General features: G+C 31.9%; 2 protein-coding genes across 6 annotated transcripts in view; one reads left to right on the forward strand and one right to left on the reverse strand.

Annotated features, from left to right (window-relative positions):
* gammaCOP (coat protein (coatomer) gamma) overlaps positions 1-1,399 on the forward strand; it is a 79,913-nt gene extending 78,514 nt beyond the window's left edge. For both annotated transcript variants that reach the window (XM_075382472.1, XM_075382473.1), the window contains exon 16: positions 957-1,399. In XM_075382472.1, the coding sequence (XP_075238587.1) occupies positions 957-1,087 (131 nt within the window). In that variant the 3' untranslated portion in view covers positions 1,088-1,399. The remainder of the gene's footprint in view (positions 1-956) is intronic.
* Positions 1,400-3,761: 2,362 nt separating this feature from the next.
* The window catches only part of LOC142334452 (uncharacterized), a 92,871-nt gene continuing 77,913 nt past the window's right edge, over positions 3,762-18,719 (reverse strand). For all 4 annotated transcript variants that reach the window (XM_075382477.1, XM_075382474.1, XM_075382475.1 and 1 more), the window contains 2 exons: positions 13,569-13,813; positions 3,762-9,954 (listed from right to left, as the gene is read on the reverse strand). In XM_075382477.1, coding sequence (XP_075238592.1) covers positions 9,786-9,954; positions 13,569-13,813 — 414 coding nt within the window. In that variant the 3' untranslated portion in view covers positions 3,762-9,785. The remainder of the gene's footprint in view (positions 9,955-13,568; positions 13,814-18,719) is intronic.

Raw genomic sequence — 18,719 nt, forward strand, 5'->3', positions numbered from 1 at the left:
ATAGTTACAGTTCAACCTGCATTTCGTAGAATATTTAATTGTGATCCTCCAAGTGACAATAATATTTGTTAGGGGATTAGGGAAGAATATTAGAAATGATTGAGAGAACATTTTCTTCAAACCTGAATCTGAAGAACATTGAATGTGCCAGTGAGTCTTTTCTGCTGTCATAAAAATTCTTTTATGCTGGCAGTGAACTAGCAGTGCCGGTGAAGACAGTAAGGAAAGCGTTTACACATGCTTCCATACTGTTTACAGCTGTTGCTAGCTTTTAAGCCTACCAACTATACTATGTGTGCTGACTCAGTGATCAAAATGTTACAGCATAAAGATAAAAACTTTCCTGATTGTATTGCTAAGAGTTACACTCTTATCATTTTATTTGCGATTCATTACTGGAAGTCAAAAGATAAGAGATTAACTAGCTTTTAAATCCTGATATTTTTGTACACCTTGCATAAGAATTAATTCTGTGTGTAATTCATTGTGCTACTGCTTTTGTCACACACTGATACAATGGTCTTATAAAATAATGAAAATTGTTGTGTTCACCATAACTTTGTTAATTTACAAGTTTGGTCAACCTGCTCTCAGCACGTCTTTAATATTCTCTCGTCCAACCAAAAATGCGATAATGCCAATGAAACATGTTTCACACGATCTTCACTAATTGCTTTTTTCAACATTTTGTACAATCTGGAAGGTGAATCAAATTGAACAATTATATAATTTCCAGAAAAATTGCTCATTATTATTGCCTATTTTATGGGAGCAAAGTCAGTTTTAAGTGGTTAAAAAGTGATGACTATGCTTTAGCCTCAGTCTAAATTAAACACATCCTGATGAAAGATTTTAGTTTCAGTTAAACCTCTTTTTTTGGAAGATTTTGTTTATACTGTATCTAATTTATAAATGTATATTATTTAATGATTGTCCTTTCATTTTTTATTTTACAGGTGTCTTTAGAGGAGGTCATGAAGTTTTAGTTCGTGCAAAATTAGCATTGGCAGATGGAGTAACGATGCAGTTGACTGTACGATCAACTGATGAACAAGTTGCTCAGCTTATTACATCAACTGTTGGATAAAGTGACTTACTTGAATAGTTCAATAATTAATTGTTATAACTTGAAAAGAAATTCAGTTGATTGTACAATTTTTATGCACCAACCTTAGAACAATTTATTGTCCATGAAGTTTAAAAATTCCTTTTCTGAAACGTTAAGATTGTACATTATTCTCTTAGCTTTATTATCAGTTATTTATTTTTTTTATGCATTTGTTTAATTAAATATTTTAAAGAAACATACTGTATGGAATAAGAAAATGGTGAAATAAACAAAATTATATTAAATGTGTCATTAAAAAAAATAAATATATAAATTATAAAAGATGATAAATATTGTTTTTAAAGATTTTATTAAAAATAAAAGTTAAGTATTAATTAAAGAAGTTGTATGTGTTAGCCCATTTTTATTGAATTAGAATCTAATAAAATTTAAAAATAAAAGAATTTACTTACCTAAACGTACATACTTTTTCTTGTATTGTTGGTGTCAAGGTTGTTATAAGAGCTTTACATTTTGTTTAGAGCTACTTCTTTCAGTGTCTTTCATGAAGTCTCTTGGAGTCTCTCATCACTGATAGCAGTAAACACCCTGGCTGTCTTAGCTGTTTTTCTTCTGAATATACAGGTTGTTTCTAAAATAGTGGGCTGGCTATACTTTTTCAGATTCTACTTGTAAAACTAAACAAAGAATATCCTTTGAAAAAATGGCAATTTCTCCTTCGTTCTCACCCTGCATATATATATATTTTGTTATTTTTATAATTTATATGATTTAGATAGACGAATCACATTAATAATTGGTAAGCATCTTGGTAATACAGTTTTAAAATTGGCAAACAGGACTTAAATACCTTTGAAAATTACAAAATGGTGGCCATGTTTATTTTTCAAATATATCTACATAATTATTAGTTTTATCAAAATTTATATTATTTACCTAAAATATTAAGCCTTTTATTTTGAAAAAATAAAATGTAAAATAAAATAAAAATAAAAAAATTAAAAATAAAATGTCATTTTTCAACAAATGGTTGAGTTATGGGAGAAAACTGATGTTGTAATTTTGTATTATAATTATTAGGTCTATTATTGTGAGAAAATTATTACTTAATTTGAGACTAATTTACAATACTAGAATTAACAATAAATAAAAACAATATTTCATTGAATTGAACGTAAGTAGAGGACGTGAAAACAGACACATAATTACAACAATTTTCTACCACAACTCGGCTATTTGTTAACATATTTTCAAAAAATAAAATGCCATTTTGTTCAAAATAAAAGTCTTAATATTTTAGTAAATAACATAAATTTTGATAAAACTAATATTTACGGAGATATAACAGATTGAAAAATAAACTGCCATTTTGTAATTTGCAAAGATATTTTAAGGTCCTGATTTTTTGCTAATCTTACTACTTTATTACAAAGATGCTTACCAAATATTAATGCGATTCGTCTATTCGGACTTCAGATATAAATTTTTATAAAAATAACAAAATGGCGAACAGGGGGAGAATCAAGGAGAAATTGCCATTTTTCCTAAGGATATTTTTTGTTTAGTTTTACAAACAGAATCTGAAAAAGTATAGCCAGCCCACCATTTTAGAAACACACTGGATAGGGAATCTCATGTATTGGAATTGGTCAAATTTGAAGCATAAACTAGCACCACTAAATGAGTGGTAGAACCAGTAGAACTAAATAAAATGAAAGTTTATTAAAAAAATGTCTTTATTTAAAAATTACTACTGTCCGTAAATTTCTGCTTATGTTGCAAAAATTAACATTCTTTTGGTTATCTAAATTGAGTAAAATAAACATCCCTACAAACACAATTACAGTTGCACAAGCGTATAATGGTTTTATTTAGTTCCCAGCATCTTATTCTGCGGTGCTGGTGTTTGCTTCAATATTGAACACTTAATTGTATTTTACACCATAAGGATCCCTTATCCAGTTATATAGTGATCAGTGATCTGGTCTATAAAATTCATGGCTTCTGTTATAATCAAATTCTGTGTAGTCATCTTGGACTTTGTGATACTGCATTGTAATTTGCTTCTGTATAGTGGCAAGGTTTTATATAAAAACTGCTATTTTTTGTTTTAAATGGACATCTGTCAGTTCAAGAAGCTATTTAATAAAACAGAATACATACAGCTTTCCTTCCTAAGTATAATAAAACAGTGACTTCCAAACAAAAGCTGCAATTCATAGTGAAAATCTTATTAAACATATATTTGTGATAAATATTCTGTGATAAATATTTATATATATATATATATATATATATATATATATATATATATATATGCTCTAATATGATGCTGCAGATAGAGATGAGATATATAAATACTGAGATTGCTGGAGTGTCCATCAACAACCCTATGTGCCAGTCTTTGCGTATTTGTATGCAAGCAGTGAAAACAAAAGTCTGATTTACAATTGACTGACGCTTTTATATTAGAAATAGGGCTAACATATAACTGGTTCATCCTGGTTTATAGATTATCTCATTCAAGATTGACTTTATAACCATCAGAAGAAAAGTTCACACTTAAGAGTCATGGCAGCAATTTGATTAACAGTGTATTGACTATGATTGTATGAATTATAATTGTAAATAACTGAAACTATAGATAGATACAAGAATTTTCCTGTAAACTGGTGAAGAAATAAAAATAAAATTATCATAATTAAAAACTTTAATTTTACATAAAATTTTAAAAAATAACAAGTTTTATCACAGCAGAATTTATAAGCAGTAATGATACTTATAAATCTCATAAATGATTAGCTACAATAATTAAAAACCTTCAATCTAGCAACACAACTTTAAAAAAATATCACTTAACATAACTGTCCTTATAAAGCTTCTTTAAACATTTTATATCTTCCGCTACAGCATTAAAAGCTGTTTAAATAGTAATACTAAAATATTTTCTATAAAAAATAGGATAAAACACAAAGTATAGGTATTCAGTTAATTTTTGTGACAGGTTTATCTATAATACATATGTTAAACATTAAGTAAAAATGCATCAAACTGCATCAGTTTGAAAAGCAGTACAATTTGATCTTTGTCAATTACTAACAGATGTTAAAAAAATTGAAGGGCTGGGCCATTATGTATTTTTCACACAATTATATAAAACAAAAACAAAGTATTAGAACATAATAATTTAACCAGTAAACATTGAATATTTTCTAACTAATTTCTAGTAACTGTTATCTACAAGGTTTGATAAAAAAGTAAGTGGAATTTTTTTTATTTCCCAGGCTGTATAAGTCCAATTGTAACAATTTTTTTTTGTGTTGGTACACTTGTCCTTAATGTATGTTTTGGTATGGCAGCGATTTTTAACTTGTGGAAAAAATTGAACAATGAATTTGCATTTAATTTTGCTTTAAGAATGGAATAAAGTGCAGCACTTCATTGTAAATGTTGAATGTTGCTTTTGGCAATTTTTCTATGCATAAAAGAAGTGTTTAAAAGTGGTACAAATGTTTCCAAGATGCGTCCTGAATGACCCAGCACATCAACTGTTGATAATTGCTAAATCACCATTAGAGAGTCAATAAGGATTAATACCGGGAAGTTCTACAGTTTGCTTGAAGCAATCCGAAGAAAATGCCCAGATCTGTGACTAAACAAATCTTGCACCTGGTAACATTTCACTGCTTGTTCATGAATTTTTTGCCAAAAACAATCTCCATTATGATGCCTCACCCTCTGTATTCCCTGGAAATGTGACCTCTTCCAATTCCCCAAGCTGAAAAGAATTATGAAAGTTGACATTTTGCCAACACGAAGAGATCAGACAGAATTGCTGAAGAAACTACACACCACAGTGGAAATTGCATTCTAGGAAAGCCCTGCCACAAATGTATTATATCTAAAAAGGAGTACTTTGAAAAGTGATAAAATCCATATTGATGAAAACCCATCCATAATAAATGATTTTTGAGAAAACTAAAATCCACTTATTTTCTGATCAAACCTCATATTTTGTACTTTTGTTAAAAAAAATAAAAAAAAGTAAATGAAACTAAAAAAAAGGAGAATATAACATAAAAGCATTTTACATATATATTAAAGCTATTTAAAAAATGACACGATATTAGAATATTTCCTTTATCATTTACAAATAAAGTTTTAACTTTATTATATCAAATCTATATGGCACAGAATACTACTTTAAAATAAAAAAAAAGATTAAATTATTTAAATTCATACTTGCTCAAATTTAATTGAAAATCAAAAACATTCATAAATGTATTTAGGAACTGATTGCACCAAAACAATTTGAGATTCTTATTTCCTTGTGCCATTGCCAAGGCCTTATTGCCTTGTGTCTTATATCATAATTTTTATTATATATTTTTATTTTATATATAATTTAATCCTCTAATCATGCATCATGGATTAAACCGTTTGTTAATTGGTAAAAACCACAATAACTTCTTAAACTTTTAAGTGAGGTTAGAAATTCATCAAATGTTTCTCCTTCATTTTTCAACATATAAAAAGGGTTAAGTTTCATTTCTAATAGGTTTGCAATATCTTTCAAAAATTATTTTATTTATATATATTTTTTTCTGCTGTTGTAAGGACAAACGTGTACTTAAGAGAAACTTAACGTGTAACTTCTAGAGCTTCTTCAATCATATTATGGAAACAGCTACTTCAGTTTCAGAATCTTCTATTCTGATGCACCTGATGTTTTAAAATGTATTTCAAATCTCTGCTTCCATTTTTTAAAGTTTGTAAAGGTGATGGTTGTTTCAGTGTGTCAATTTGCCGCCTCATGCTAGGGAATGCTACTCGATACATATATAATTATATTTTATTACAAAACTTCCTGCTATCATATTTTATAGTTTGGATACCATTGCTGTCATGATCATTTGTTTATTACAAGTTTTAGAACATTAAAAGTGGCTCAAGAGGGTAGAGGAAACAACAGGAGAATCAGAGGCAAACACAGAGGAAGATAAGAAAAATGATGACTGACAGATGGCAGAAGATTAAAACCTCAAAGGAAAAATAAAGTTTGTATACACAATCCAGAGATGGCCAATTAAAAAAAAAACTTACCCAAATTATATTTGAGCATCAAAATTTTCAATTTTGAATAAACTTTTTTTTTTGATTTTAGGAGCTTCCTTACTCTGTAGATTCCTAACAAAAAAATTAATTTAAAAGGAATTAAAAAAAAAAAAATAGAATTATAGCATTTACAAGAATTATGAAAAAAAAAATACTTCTCATTTTGGGTACGGAATAATATAATCAGGTTTCAAAGCTACTTTAATTTTAATAGGTCTTAAGTGATGAAGAAATATACAGAAATTTTTTTTGTAATAAAAATTAAAAGAGAGCCAAACATAGAATATATATATATTTTTTAGAGGTTGAGAATAAATTTTAAGAAAACTTTTCTCTATATCTAACAGCCCCTTCAATAAAGGCTAAAATAATAAAAAGAAAATTTTCAAAAATACTTTTCAGCATTTTTCCGCAATTTTAAAAAATTCTAGACATTTCTTGATAGCTCTAAATATGAAGTATAAACTGTCAAAAATTTTCTGAAAAATATTTAAATCAAAGGAAATAAAGCAAAAGAAAAAAAAATTTGGATTATTTATATATGCATTTAAGTAACAAATTTGCTTTAATAAAGTTTTCTCTAAAATGCCTCAAAAGAAAATCAAAATTGATTTTTTTGTAGTTCTCCCACCACCTTAATAAATTTTGAAAAAAATATATGCCCCACATAAAATATTTCAGCCAAATTTGAAAAAAATCGGTTCAGTCAATCCTGAGTTATAAGTTACGGCTAAAAGCAGAGCAATTCGCAAACATTGTTTTTTTTGGTCTAGATGAACTAGATGCACCCTAAAACATAAAGATTTGCAGAAAATCATATAATCCATTTTTGACATGGTCACCATACTATACCCTTTATTACAGCTATATTCACTGGGAATATAAACTAGAAGTATTACAAAAAGATTGAAGTAATCTATTATTTTCTTATTCTTCAGATCACAGCAAACCTGATATGTGCTGCAATTTTATGGAACATTCAACAACTGTAATAACGTTATTTTTGCATATAAAAAGGGCAGGAGGAAAAATGTCAAATTAGTACATGAACAAGCACATGCTTAAAGTAAGTGCAACAACAGATGGACCACTGACATACTAAGAAGTAATTTAGTGTCAACAGAAAGATATCTCAAGTAGCATGTTTCCAAACTCTGTCACTTATGTTTATAACTCTGTCGAACACTTATTGTTTATATCTGTGGTTCAATGTTGTCGTCTCTCCCCATCAGAAACTGGCTACAGTATACAAAATTCCATTAGGGCATTCAGAAATACAAACATGACATATTGTAGTCCACCACAATTTCATCTTATAATATTTTTTTTTTGTTTTATATATTTATAGACTGTACATGTTGAACTGACACACGTCCATGTAAAAGCACAGTTGAAAATAAAGCATATACCAATATCCTATTATTTTATCAAGAACTCAAAAGGCCTACAGATTTTTTCAATGTAAAATACAAGTCATCATATATACTTCTACAGATGTTTATATTTATTTATAATTCATCTTAAAAGTTCATTATTATCATTTATTTCTTATGACAGATTATTGCTACCAATGTAGTAAATAAAAATAAAGATAAAAAATCCATCACTTTTATCAATATAAAATAACTGTATTTTGAATTCTATCGTGTTCGTTTTATTTTATGTAGTGTATTTAAATTTTGTACATTCTTATATTAACTTATCGTCTACCATCCATTTAGACCTAAGGTGTTATGCAACAACAGAAATCAAATAAATAAATGAAATTATGCATGATGCATAAGCAAGACTGGAATATGGTTGTGGGAGGTGAAGAATGGTACATCAACACCACATCTCTCTATACCATTTTGGCTTATACGAGATTACTTATAATTTATTTTGTAACTGTTTCTTTCAATACTTATCTAATTATACTATAGCACAATTTTTACAAATTAAAAAAAAACAAACTGGTAATCATTTTAAAAAATGGAACACAAAAATGTTAACGGGGAGACATTTATTGAAGCGATTCATGATTGAATAAAAAAAAATCTCTTCATCCAATAAAATTTGTGGCTATAAAACACTCTATTTTAGTGTCTATTAATCAGTAATCAAATTTACCCATAAATTTACTACTTCTCTTCATATATTCTGTGACAATACCCAAAGAAATAGTTTCTGCTAGTTCCAACATGTTTTAGCTACTCAAAAACACTTGTAAATACATAAATAGAACAGTAATCACAAAAAACAGGAATAAACAATAGATTGACAAATTCAGTACAGGAACTATGAAAGAATTGAATGTTCACAGAAAAATAGAAGGTGTTTTGACATCAGAAATCCTATATTAACCACTACTACAGACCTAGATCTGGAGGAAATCCCTTAATAAGCTGATGGGTTAGAAAATAAAATTACACCTGCATTAAAAGTCTAAAACCTTTCTAAGAGAACAGGATGAACAAATTAAACAAAAAATAACAGAATGATTATGCAAGCATCAGCTCTGTCGTCATAAATCTATCTATGTCTTACCACAGTATCTTCTTTTTTTTTCCCCTGTTTAGCCTCCGGTAACTACCGTTTTAGATAATACTTCAGAGGATGAATGAGGATGATGTGAATGAAGTGAGTCTTGTACATTCTCAGTTCGACCATACCCGAGATGTGTAGTTAATTGAAACTCAACCACCAAAGAACACCAGTATTCACGATCTAGTATTCAAGTCTGTGTAAAAATAGCTGGCTTTAATAGGACTTGAACGCTGGAACTCTCGACTTCCAAATCAGCTGATTTGGGAAGAAATCCACCCAAATCAGCTGATTTGGGTGGCGTTCACCACTAGACCAACCCGGTGGGTCACCACAGTATCTAAATTATATTTTGTTTACCATGAGCTATTTACTTTTATAAAAAATAATGGGAAAAAAAAAAGTGTTCTGCCAACATAGATACAAAATGGATTTTTATACAAAAAGATACCGTTAACCATAATATTTTAAATGGCATGAAATTTGTAATATGTAAAAATTCAATATTTCTGTAATGGTGAATGTAATGATTAACAAATATAGTGAGAGTTGAATAAAGAAGTTAATTAATAAAATTTAAAATATCTTTTTTTTCAACCTGGATAAAAGTTACACAAGTTAATCACATTTTTTTTATATTTTATATCAATAATCAATATCTGATTTTAATACAATCTATTTCCTACTTAATTTTTTTAATAAGTTTAAAAAAAATTTACTAAGAAATATTGTTAATATTTATCCTCAGCTAATAATTAACTTAATAAAGCAGCAAGTATGTTTCAAAGTTGTTGAAAACTACTACATAAATTTCTCTAAAACTAAAAATAAAACAGGGATAAAATCTACTTTCACAATATTTTTATGTAATATAGCAAATTTCATTAGCAAAAGCTAATGCTGTATGGGTTTAATATTTCACAGGCCCAGTCCAAATACAAAAATCTAAAGCTTTAATGTGGGCAGTGTATTATATAACAATACCATATTAATGTAATACTATACTAATCTATAATACTTCATATTACAGAATTTTGTTGATATTTTGGTAACAATTAATATCGTGTAAATAATTATGTCAAAGTTCATTTAATGATGTTTCTGCTGTTGATGATACTGAATTTGATGCAATAATAACTGAAACTGTATCGCTGATTGTCGCCACTTTTGTTCCACATTTACCTTTGATTTTCAGTGTAGCTGCTTTTGATCGTTGCACTGCTCGTTCAGTTTTTTGACTAAGAAATCTGTCATACAAGCAAATAGATGAATATATAATATATGAATATAATATATATAATATAATATATATGGAACGGAACGGAATGCAAGAATGGTGGGAGTTTCAATATTTCTCCCTACAGATCGCAGAGCCTGGACAATGTCCCTTAATGCTGCATCTTTCTGTTATCGGGCGGATTTCATTGATTATTTAGTGTCTGTTATAAATTTTAAGTTTTATTTGTGGACGGATTTGGTAATTTGCATTCCTATCCGTATGGACCAGCGTGAAATTTATTTACTGGTTCTGACAGTGAGAGACTAAGCTTTTGAGCCTAGTAATCCTGGCGTGATTCCCCTTCAGTCCATCTGCTGAAGTCCTTTCGGTACCAGCACCTATGGGCAGGAGTGCCCCTAATGGAGCCCTAGTTATTTGAAGGGAGAAATGTGCCCCGTTCTCCGGAGGGAGTCGCATATGCTGACTAAATGAGATTGTGGTCTCCACGTGGGACGGTGTGGGGTGTTGTTTAGATTTTTATAGTTTTAACAAAATTTAATTGCGAAAACGGTTACTTTCACGGCCAGAATTTTCATGCGGTTTCCATCTATAGGTTATGCGAAATAGAGGCTCCTAAGCCTGGTTTGTCATTTTTTGACTCTCGTACCGCCTCTTCACGGTGGTTCGTTTAATACATGAGGCCAGTATTATACTCTGTGAAGTACGGTCCTCTCGGCAGATGTCCCAGAGATGGCCGAGTTCGGACACGGCCACTCTCCCAAACAGTCTGCGTGCCTGCGCCACCCTCACCTCAGATACGGTGTGCAGTCCCGCATCGTAGCGAAGAGTGACGTTTCTGATGAACCACGGTGCTCCAAATATCATCAGCAACGCTATGTTTTGGATGGCTTCTAATTTCTTTTGCAGCATGGAGTTCAATAAAGCTCCCCATGCCAGGTAAGCATATGTTAGAATCGGCAGGACGTATAGCCGAAAAATGAGCAATTTGGTCGCCAGTGGATATGGGCTAGCACTATTCAGTACTGGGTACAGTGAGGACCTGACGGCCTTTGCCCTTTGGGTCACACATTTAACATGTTCTCCTAAGGTAAGCCATTTATCCAGGACTACTCCCAGGTACTTGACTGTTTTCCCAAAGGGGATTTTCTCTCCTGAGATTTCCAGCTGCCTGGCTGGAGCACGTGTCTTGTATGTGAACATCACTGCCACCAATTTTTCACCATTGATCTTGATTCTCCACATATCGAGCCACGGCTCTACTAGATCCAATTGCCGTTGAAGTCTCTTGATCGCGTTATCTACACTTCTGGATTCACAATAATATGGCGTGTCATCTGCGTATAGGGCTGTTTTGACTCCTCCCGACAGCGGCATATCGTTGATGCAGACTGTGTACAAGAACGGCGAAAGCACTGCTCCTTGGGGGACTCCAGCGGCTACATCTCTGGTGGAGGAGATTGTTCCCCCTACTCGTACAACAAATTGTCGGTCTAGTAAATAAGACCTTATCAATTTGACATAGCGACAGGGAATCGTCATATGTGTGAGTTTATACAGCAAGCCGCTATGCCGAACTTTGTCAAAGGCTTTAGCCACATCTAGAAAAATGGTTGCAGTTACTGCTTTTCTATTTAGGCCTCCGACAAGACTGTCGATTATTTTAACCAGTTGGAGGGTCGTCGAGTGGCTAATATATATAGATGAATATGTAATTAGCAAACTACTTTCTTTTCTATTATGAACTCTGTATGTTAATTAATTTGGTGTGATTTAATAAGTCAGTCAAATATAATCCCGATTTTTGTTTTTAACATTTATTAGGACCGAATAAAAATATAAAAAATTTAAGACTTTTCCATGCAGTCTCCCTTATGTTCTACATATTTTTCCCAGCATGCAGAAAGCTTGTATTCCTTTCTTCATAATACGTCATATCATGAGCAATTGTGCATAAACTCCTCTATTTCTTGTCACTCGGGGAATTGATGTCTTCTGAGTACCTCTTTCAATGGGCCAAACCAAAAAGAAATCACAGGGGAATAATTCTAGAATGTGCAGTGGGTGTTTAACAAATGCCTATTCCCTGTCATTGTAGTGAAGGAAAATAACAACTGTGATCTGCTGACGGCACCTTTTGTTCCTGTAGGTGGCTTTCATTTTGTCCAATTTTGACTGTAGTACACAGCATTCACAATACGATGTTTGTACAGAAAATCAACAACCGATATGCATTTCCAGACTTTTGATGATGTAACACAAGGTGTTTTGTGATATGTAATTGACACTTTCATGCCTGATACCCACTTCTGAAGCAATTTCATCAATTGTAAGGTGCTGTACATCTTCAATGGAATCATCTATCACATTGTCAAACAATTATTGTGACCTCATTTTCTGCAACTTCATGACCTTTAAATCCACTGGCCCGTTGTAGATTTCAAATTTTGGCCCTGTCATGAAAAAGTCATACAGGGAGTATGATATTTTAACTGCACATGCCGTCAAAATAATCAACAAATTTTCTAGTCAAAACTTTTTAAAGTTTGATGTCCACATTTGTAAGAAACTTCATGATGATAGGTTGCATAACTGACAATGGAAGCTACCGCTCCATGATGCTATTAGCCAGAGATGTAAATTCTGAGATGGCTGGAGGGTCCTTCCCTCCAACTCTATTGTCAATACCTCTCTGCATCATCCTACTTATGTTCACACATGAGCTGTGAAGACAAAAGTCGGGTTTATATTTGAGTGATCCTCGTAACACATAAAATTATTCAAATTACTTCTAGATTTCCCAACAAAAAAAATGTTATATTATGTTAGGATATGCAATACCAATTGTTTGTATAGAAGATCCAATATATCTAAGCTGCCTAAAGAATTTTAATCTTTCTAGAGATGTAGGAATATATTTTTATATAAAAAAACTCTGCTTTTTAGAGAATATACTAATATCTATCATATGTATGTAGTTTATTAATTTTTCTTCTTTAAAGATTACTTATTCTTTAAAGATTAACTCTGCACGTTTCTGTACAGCACTGCAATGTGTTAACCATTTTATAACTAATAAAATATTTAATAATTAATGTTATGAATGAACAGGACTTTATGTAGTTCAAAGTTCTCATTTAAACAGTTATAGGTGTTGCCATGAAATTTGATGCTTACTAGTGAGCCGACAAAACCTGCTCCATGACATTCTAGTATTCTTCTATCATGTATATGAGGAATGAGAACTTCAATTTTGCAAGTGTATTCTTATAAAAAAATGAATTTTCAATTACTTGCTTTACGCTTGGTAAGGTATGAATAATAATGAATTATAAGTAGTTTTCCAATTTCACAATCTGGACCAATTGCGATCAGAAAGTAAAAATAAGATATCCTCAAGTTTTTACTGTTATTAAATTAAATCTAATTTCAAACACTCATCAGCAAAGGTATAGGCATGCTGAGTACAAGCAGTATATGGAAGCAAAATTATCTGCTAATGTAAAATCTTTTCAATTTTTCACCTAATTAGTATTCATTCTGTACTAAGGCTGCAGCAAACAACTTTTCACCTGAACAATTAACAAAATAAAATATATTTCTTAAAAATGATTTATGTCTTACCGAACACAGACGTACTGAATCAGAAGTGCAGAACTAGCAGCTAGAGTACGTATACCAGGATCTAGGAACATTTGTATTACGAGCCATGCACCGCCGGCTGAAATACACATGCATGACACAATAATAATTGTGTGCATCCAGTGTTTACATGAGAATCCTGCAGACCAGTCTAATTTCCTATATAATTCCAGATCATATTGAGTATTACAAACTGAACAGCAAAGTGGGTTGTTTGAATTGCAACACTGTAAGGCAAAATAAAAGGTTTAGTTAAACAAACAAAATTTGTCAAAACAAGTAGTATTAAATCAAAAGAATTTTGGTTTATAAAAAAAATCAAAAATAAATTTTTCTGATTAAAATTTCAATTTTTACAATATTTGAAGCAGTAGATTAAACATAATCTTATCTAAAAAAAAATTACAAATAAATTTTTTAATTTTATTGAACCTTTTCCATCCAGAGGAAACAGATTTTTTTTATTAAATCATTAATATTTAAGTTTAAATGTTAATGTAATCAGATAAGCGAACAGTCAAGAAATTTAATTAAGATAAATTTTATTTGAGAAACAAATAAAAATATAATTTGCAACAATAAAGAAATAACTTGAATTTGTAAAATAACAGAATGAAACCATACTAATGTGGATGCAACGAAACAAAAATCTATAGCAGTTATTCTTTCCAGAAGTTTAGTGGGGTTAAACAGATGTTTGAATTTTTCTAACAATATGAGATGTAAATAAAAAGTCTATCACTATGTTTTTTCTTTAAAATATTTGAATGCAAGTGGTAAAACTATATAGGGTGCAGTACTACTACTCAATGCGCATGTATTTTTTTTAATCTCATAGAGCCTGTACCAGTTGTTCAGCCATTTTTATTTTATGTATAATTATGGAACACTTGAACAGTGTTACTGCATTAAGTTTTGCAAAAACTTGACGATACCCACATCAAAAAAATTTGTAAATTAACTAAGCTTTTTGAAATGAAGCTATAAAAATTAAAGTGGTATTACACTTTTTAAAATGACCAAACTTCAGTTGAGAGTGGCCAGGATATCAGTATACCATGAATAGACAAAAATCCATACATCATTAACATGTGCAGCTTGATAATGGAAAAACATCATTTGACCATCTGAGAGATTGTAAATGACTTTTGGATTAGCAATGGTTCTATACACATGATTTTAACAATGATTTGGGAACACATAAACTGGGTGCAAAATTTATGCCAGAGCTTCTTTTGCTTGAACAGAAAGAAATCCATTTTGATATGTACATCCTGGAGTGGATCAACAGTATTCCAAACTTTCTTCAGATCATGATAACTGATGTTGAATGTATAGTATGACCCAGAAACCAAAGCTTAGTCATCTCAATAGAAGTCACTACCATCACCATTAAAGCTAAAGAAAGTCAGACAAAGACGAGCAAGGTGAAAATCATGCTGATTTTTTACTACCACGGGGAGCTGTGCATCATGAATAAGCAGCAAAAGGCTAAAGTATCAACCAACAGTACTATCAGTTCAGGCAAGAGACTAAATCTTTGGAGATCATCACAAGTGGTGGTTCAGCTCTCCATTTGTCACACCTAATCCAGAATTTCTTGATTTGACATGGAAATCCTCAGGTTCACCAGGCTCTGCTTACTTAGCAGATATAGGTGCTTGCAATTTCTTGTTGTTCTATAGCTGGAGATGCACAGAAAGATTCCCAGTTTGACAAACTAAACAGCCAGCCATTCCTAAAGTCAACTATGAAAAATACTTCCATTTATGGAAGGACCAATGTTTAAAGTGTGTGAAGTCACAAGGGAGATGACATTACTGCAACAAGTTCTGCCAAAAGCTTAGTGATACTGGGAGGAAAACAATTCAACAGGATATCATATGATATCCTGTTCAGCTGTCTACACAGAATATGTTGGAATGGACAAACAGTAATCTTCCTTACTGTGAAAACTAGTGATAGATTTTGGGTAAAGAGGTATGCCAGAAATTAAAAAAGTTCAGTCTCAGTACAGTAGAAGTCATAATCATGCCACAGTGCAAAGAAAGGAGGACAGGTGACTAGCAAAATGAAGGTGAAGGTGATTGTGACCACTTTTTATTTTTACTATAGTGAAGAGGAGTTTGTGTATCATGAATATACCAGAAGGTTAAACTGCAATGTTTCTGTGATGCAGTTTAGCACAAGATATCAGAACTGTGAGAATCAGTGGCAGTTGAATCTCGATAACACACTAGACTAGTGTCACATCTAATCCCGATTTTTGTCAAGCATGGAATCCTGCAGGTTCACAAGACATGGTACCTTATGATCTCAAATTATTTTCCAAGCTGAATATGCCATTGAAAGGGTCCTGACTTGTCAAATGCTGCCAGTATCCTTTCAAAAGAACTACAGAAACTTTTTCAGGCAAACAGAAAGACCTCTGTATTAAATTCGCAATCCCAAGAGGACTATTTTAAAGGAGACTAAGATTGGAAGTCACTAGGTAAGCTACTTTTTTTTTCATTGCCTGTGGTCAAATACTTTTTGAACAAATTTTGTATTTAAAAACAAAAATAAGAATTCATTATAACTTAATTCAAAGTGAAATTACTGTAGGAATACATATTATTTTATAATGGAGGAATGTTTCAATTATTGATTTATTTATGCATCAACAACATACTATGCCCAACAGCAGTTACTGATGGATGATGATGAATTTTATAAAACGTAAAAAATTCTATGCTGACTTGGGCTTAAACACTGAGAACCTCAGGATAAAAGGCAGACTCTAACACTCTACCAAGGAGATTATCATATGTTGATAGTAAGAATACCTTCAAATGAATGTATAAAAAAATTCAAACAAGTAGATTGAAGGAATTTTAACATTATATACAAACAATAACTGAAATGTAATTCCCAGTTGCCCACTAACTCACAAATGAAAAGAGACAGTCAAATGAAACAACTATGTTAAAAGTAAATATTTGCTACAAAAACTAACATTTATTTCTCCAAGAAGTTACCATTTACAGGTACACATTTCTCCCAACGAAGAACAACTTTCTCATTTCATCAATGAAGAATGCTGATAGTCTTTCCTTGATCCACAACCCCACTGTGTCTTTCAGTTCATTAACTGTGATGAAATAAATACTCTTAATATCCCTCTTTAATTGCGGAAAGAAGTGAAAATCATTGGGAGCAAATCCAGTGAGTAAGAAGGGTGTGGAACAGTTTTAAATTTTAAATTCATAAGCGTGTCGGTGATAGCACACGATCTGTGTGGACGAGCACTATTGTGTTGCACAATTATCAGCTTTGTGGATTTCAAAAATGATTTACATACATCTTCCACAGTGTTTTAACATCTCAGTGTACCGCACAGACTTTATAATCGACCAGGTTGTTGGTCACATATGAATGTTTGGAATCTCAGAACACTATCAAGAGAATTTTTCTGCAGAGGATTGTGTTTTGAATGTTTTTGATTATGGCGAAGCAAAGCACCCAATTATATTTTATATAACTGTAACTATAGTTTATATTTTTGATATATTTTTTCATGCTTTATTATAATGATTTAAACCAAGTTTTCTTTCCCATCACAATATCAAAAAGAAAGTCATTTCCCTCGTCACGATATTGTTTCAAAAGCTGTACACAACAATACTTTTTGTTGTTCATTCTTTTCAATCATTTCTAAATATTGAACAAGATTTTTTTTAAAAAGTATGGGTTGACAATAAATAGCAGATCATGCATAATCTCTGTAATGAAGATGAATTACAGATTTACTTTACAATGTTACTCGGAAGAAAAAAAATTAATATTTTAAATGAGAGGGGCATCAGAGGTAAAACAATGAATGGCATGGTGTATTTTCTAATGTTCCTGGAGGTGAATTAAAAGAAATCTTATAATTGCAATGGTCAGGTGCTATAAAAATATATAATACTCTCCTAACCGGGTCCAGGATACAACAGAAAAATACCACTCTTTAATAAATTTGATAGATCTGAACACCTCAGAAATCTGCATCTTGAAAGTAAAAGGATAATATGTCAAATGTTTGAAGTAACGTTAATATAAATTGGTTCCTGTAGTTTTGCGAAGTTAACTGCTTTAGATACAGTATAAGTAAATTTAAACATGGTAATCACTATATTTAATTCATCATCATCATCAATATTAACTAAATAAACTGCCAAATAGATTAACAAACAACTCTCTAATGCAGTTGTGGATGCCCAGCAGCTGCAACATCGTGGCTTATGCCGATGATGGGTTACTGCTGATTTGGGTTGCCGGTTGAGGGCAACTTGCGTGCTGAGATAGAACTCAGAACGACGCAGGCATATAGGGTACTAAGGTTGTGGAGTCTTCAGGATAAGATGGTTTTCAGTGCAGAGAAAACACTATGATGTTCATCAAAGGCCGTCTAGCTGCGACACGCCACCTGCATGTTGTGATGGACGGCCATCCGATTAGGTATGTTACCGTTCAGATATATCTGGTTGTCATCCTTGATGAGGCTTCAATTCAGGGAGCACCTTCAGGTTGTCGCAAGGAAGGCAAATTGCCTTATTTGGTGTTTGTATAGTCATCCATCCCGATTGGAGGTTGAATTACTGTACCATGCGCATTCTTTACTAAGGTGTCTGTGAGGCCATAATATTGTACACTGCATCAGTCTGGGCTCATCGTTTGCAACTCCAATGATACAGGGACATGTGAGCCCAGTGTTTTCTGCTGCTAGCTATTGTCAGAGATTACAGAACTGTCTTGAGAGAGGTAGTCTCTGTGATCGCCAGCATAAAGCCTATTGACATTCTAGCTACTGAATGTAGCAAGTGGTATATTTCCAAGAAGGCAGGCCTTCTCATTTCTGGGTATTTACAAGAAATACAAGACCAAGGTTTTGACTCAGGTTAGGTGGAATGATTCTTCTACTGGTCGATACACGCACGGTATCAACCAAATGTTAGGGAGTTGCGAGCAATTAGCTGGGTTTCTCCCAATTGGTACTCAATGCAATTCCTCTCAGATCATGGTGCGTTTAGAGATATTTTGGCTAGATTTGGTTTGGTTGAGTCAGGCTTGTGCCCCGACTGTGACGACACTGTGGACCATGTCCTGTAT

Source organism: Lycorma delicatula, chromosome 1 (assembly GCF_047948215.1).
Source record: "Lycorma delicatula isolate Av1 chromosome 1, ASM4794821v1, whole genome shotgun sequence".
Lineage (NCBI taxonomy): Eukaryota > Metazoa > Arthropoda > Insecta > Hemiptera > Fulgoridae > Lycorma > Lycorma delicatula.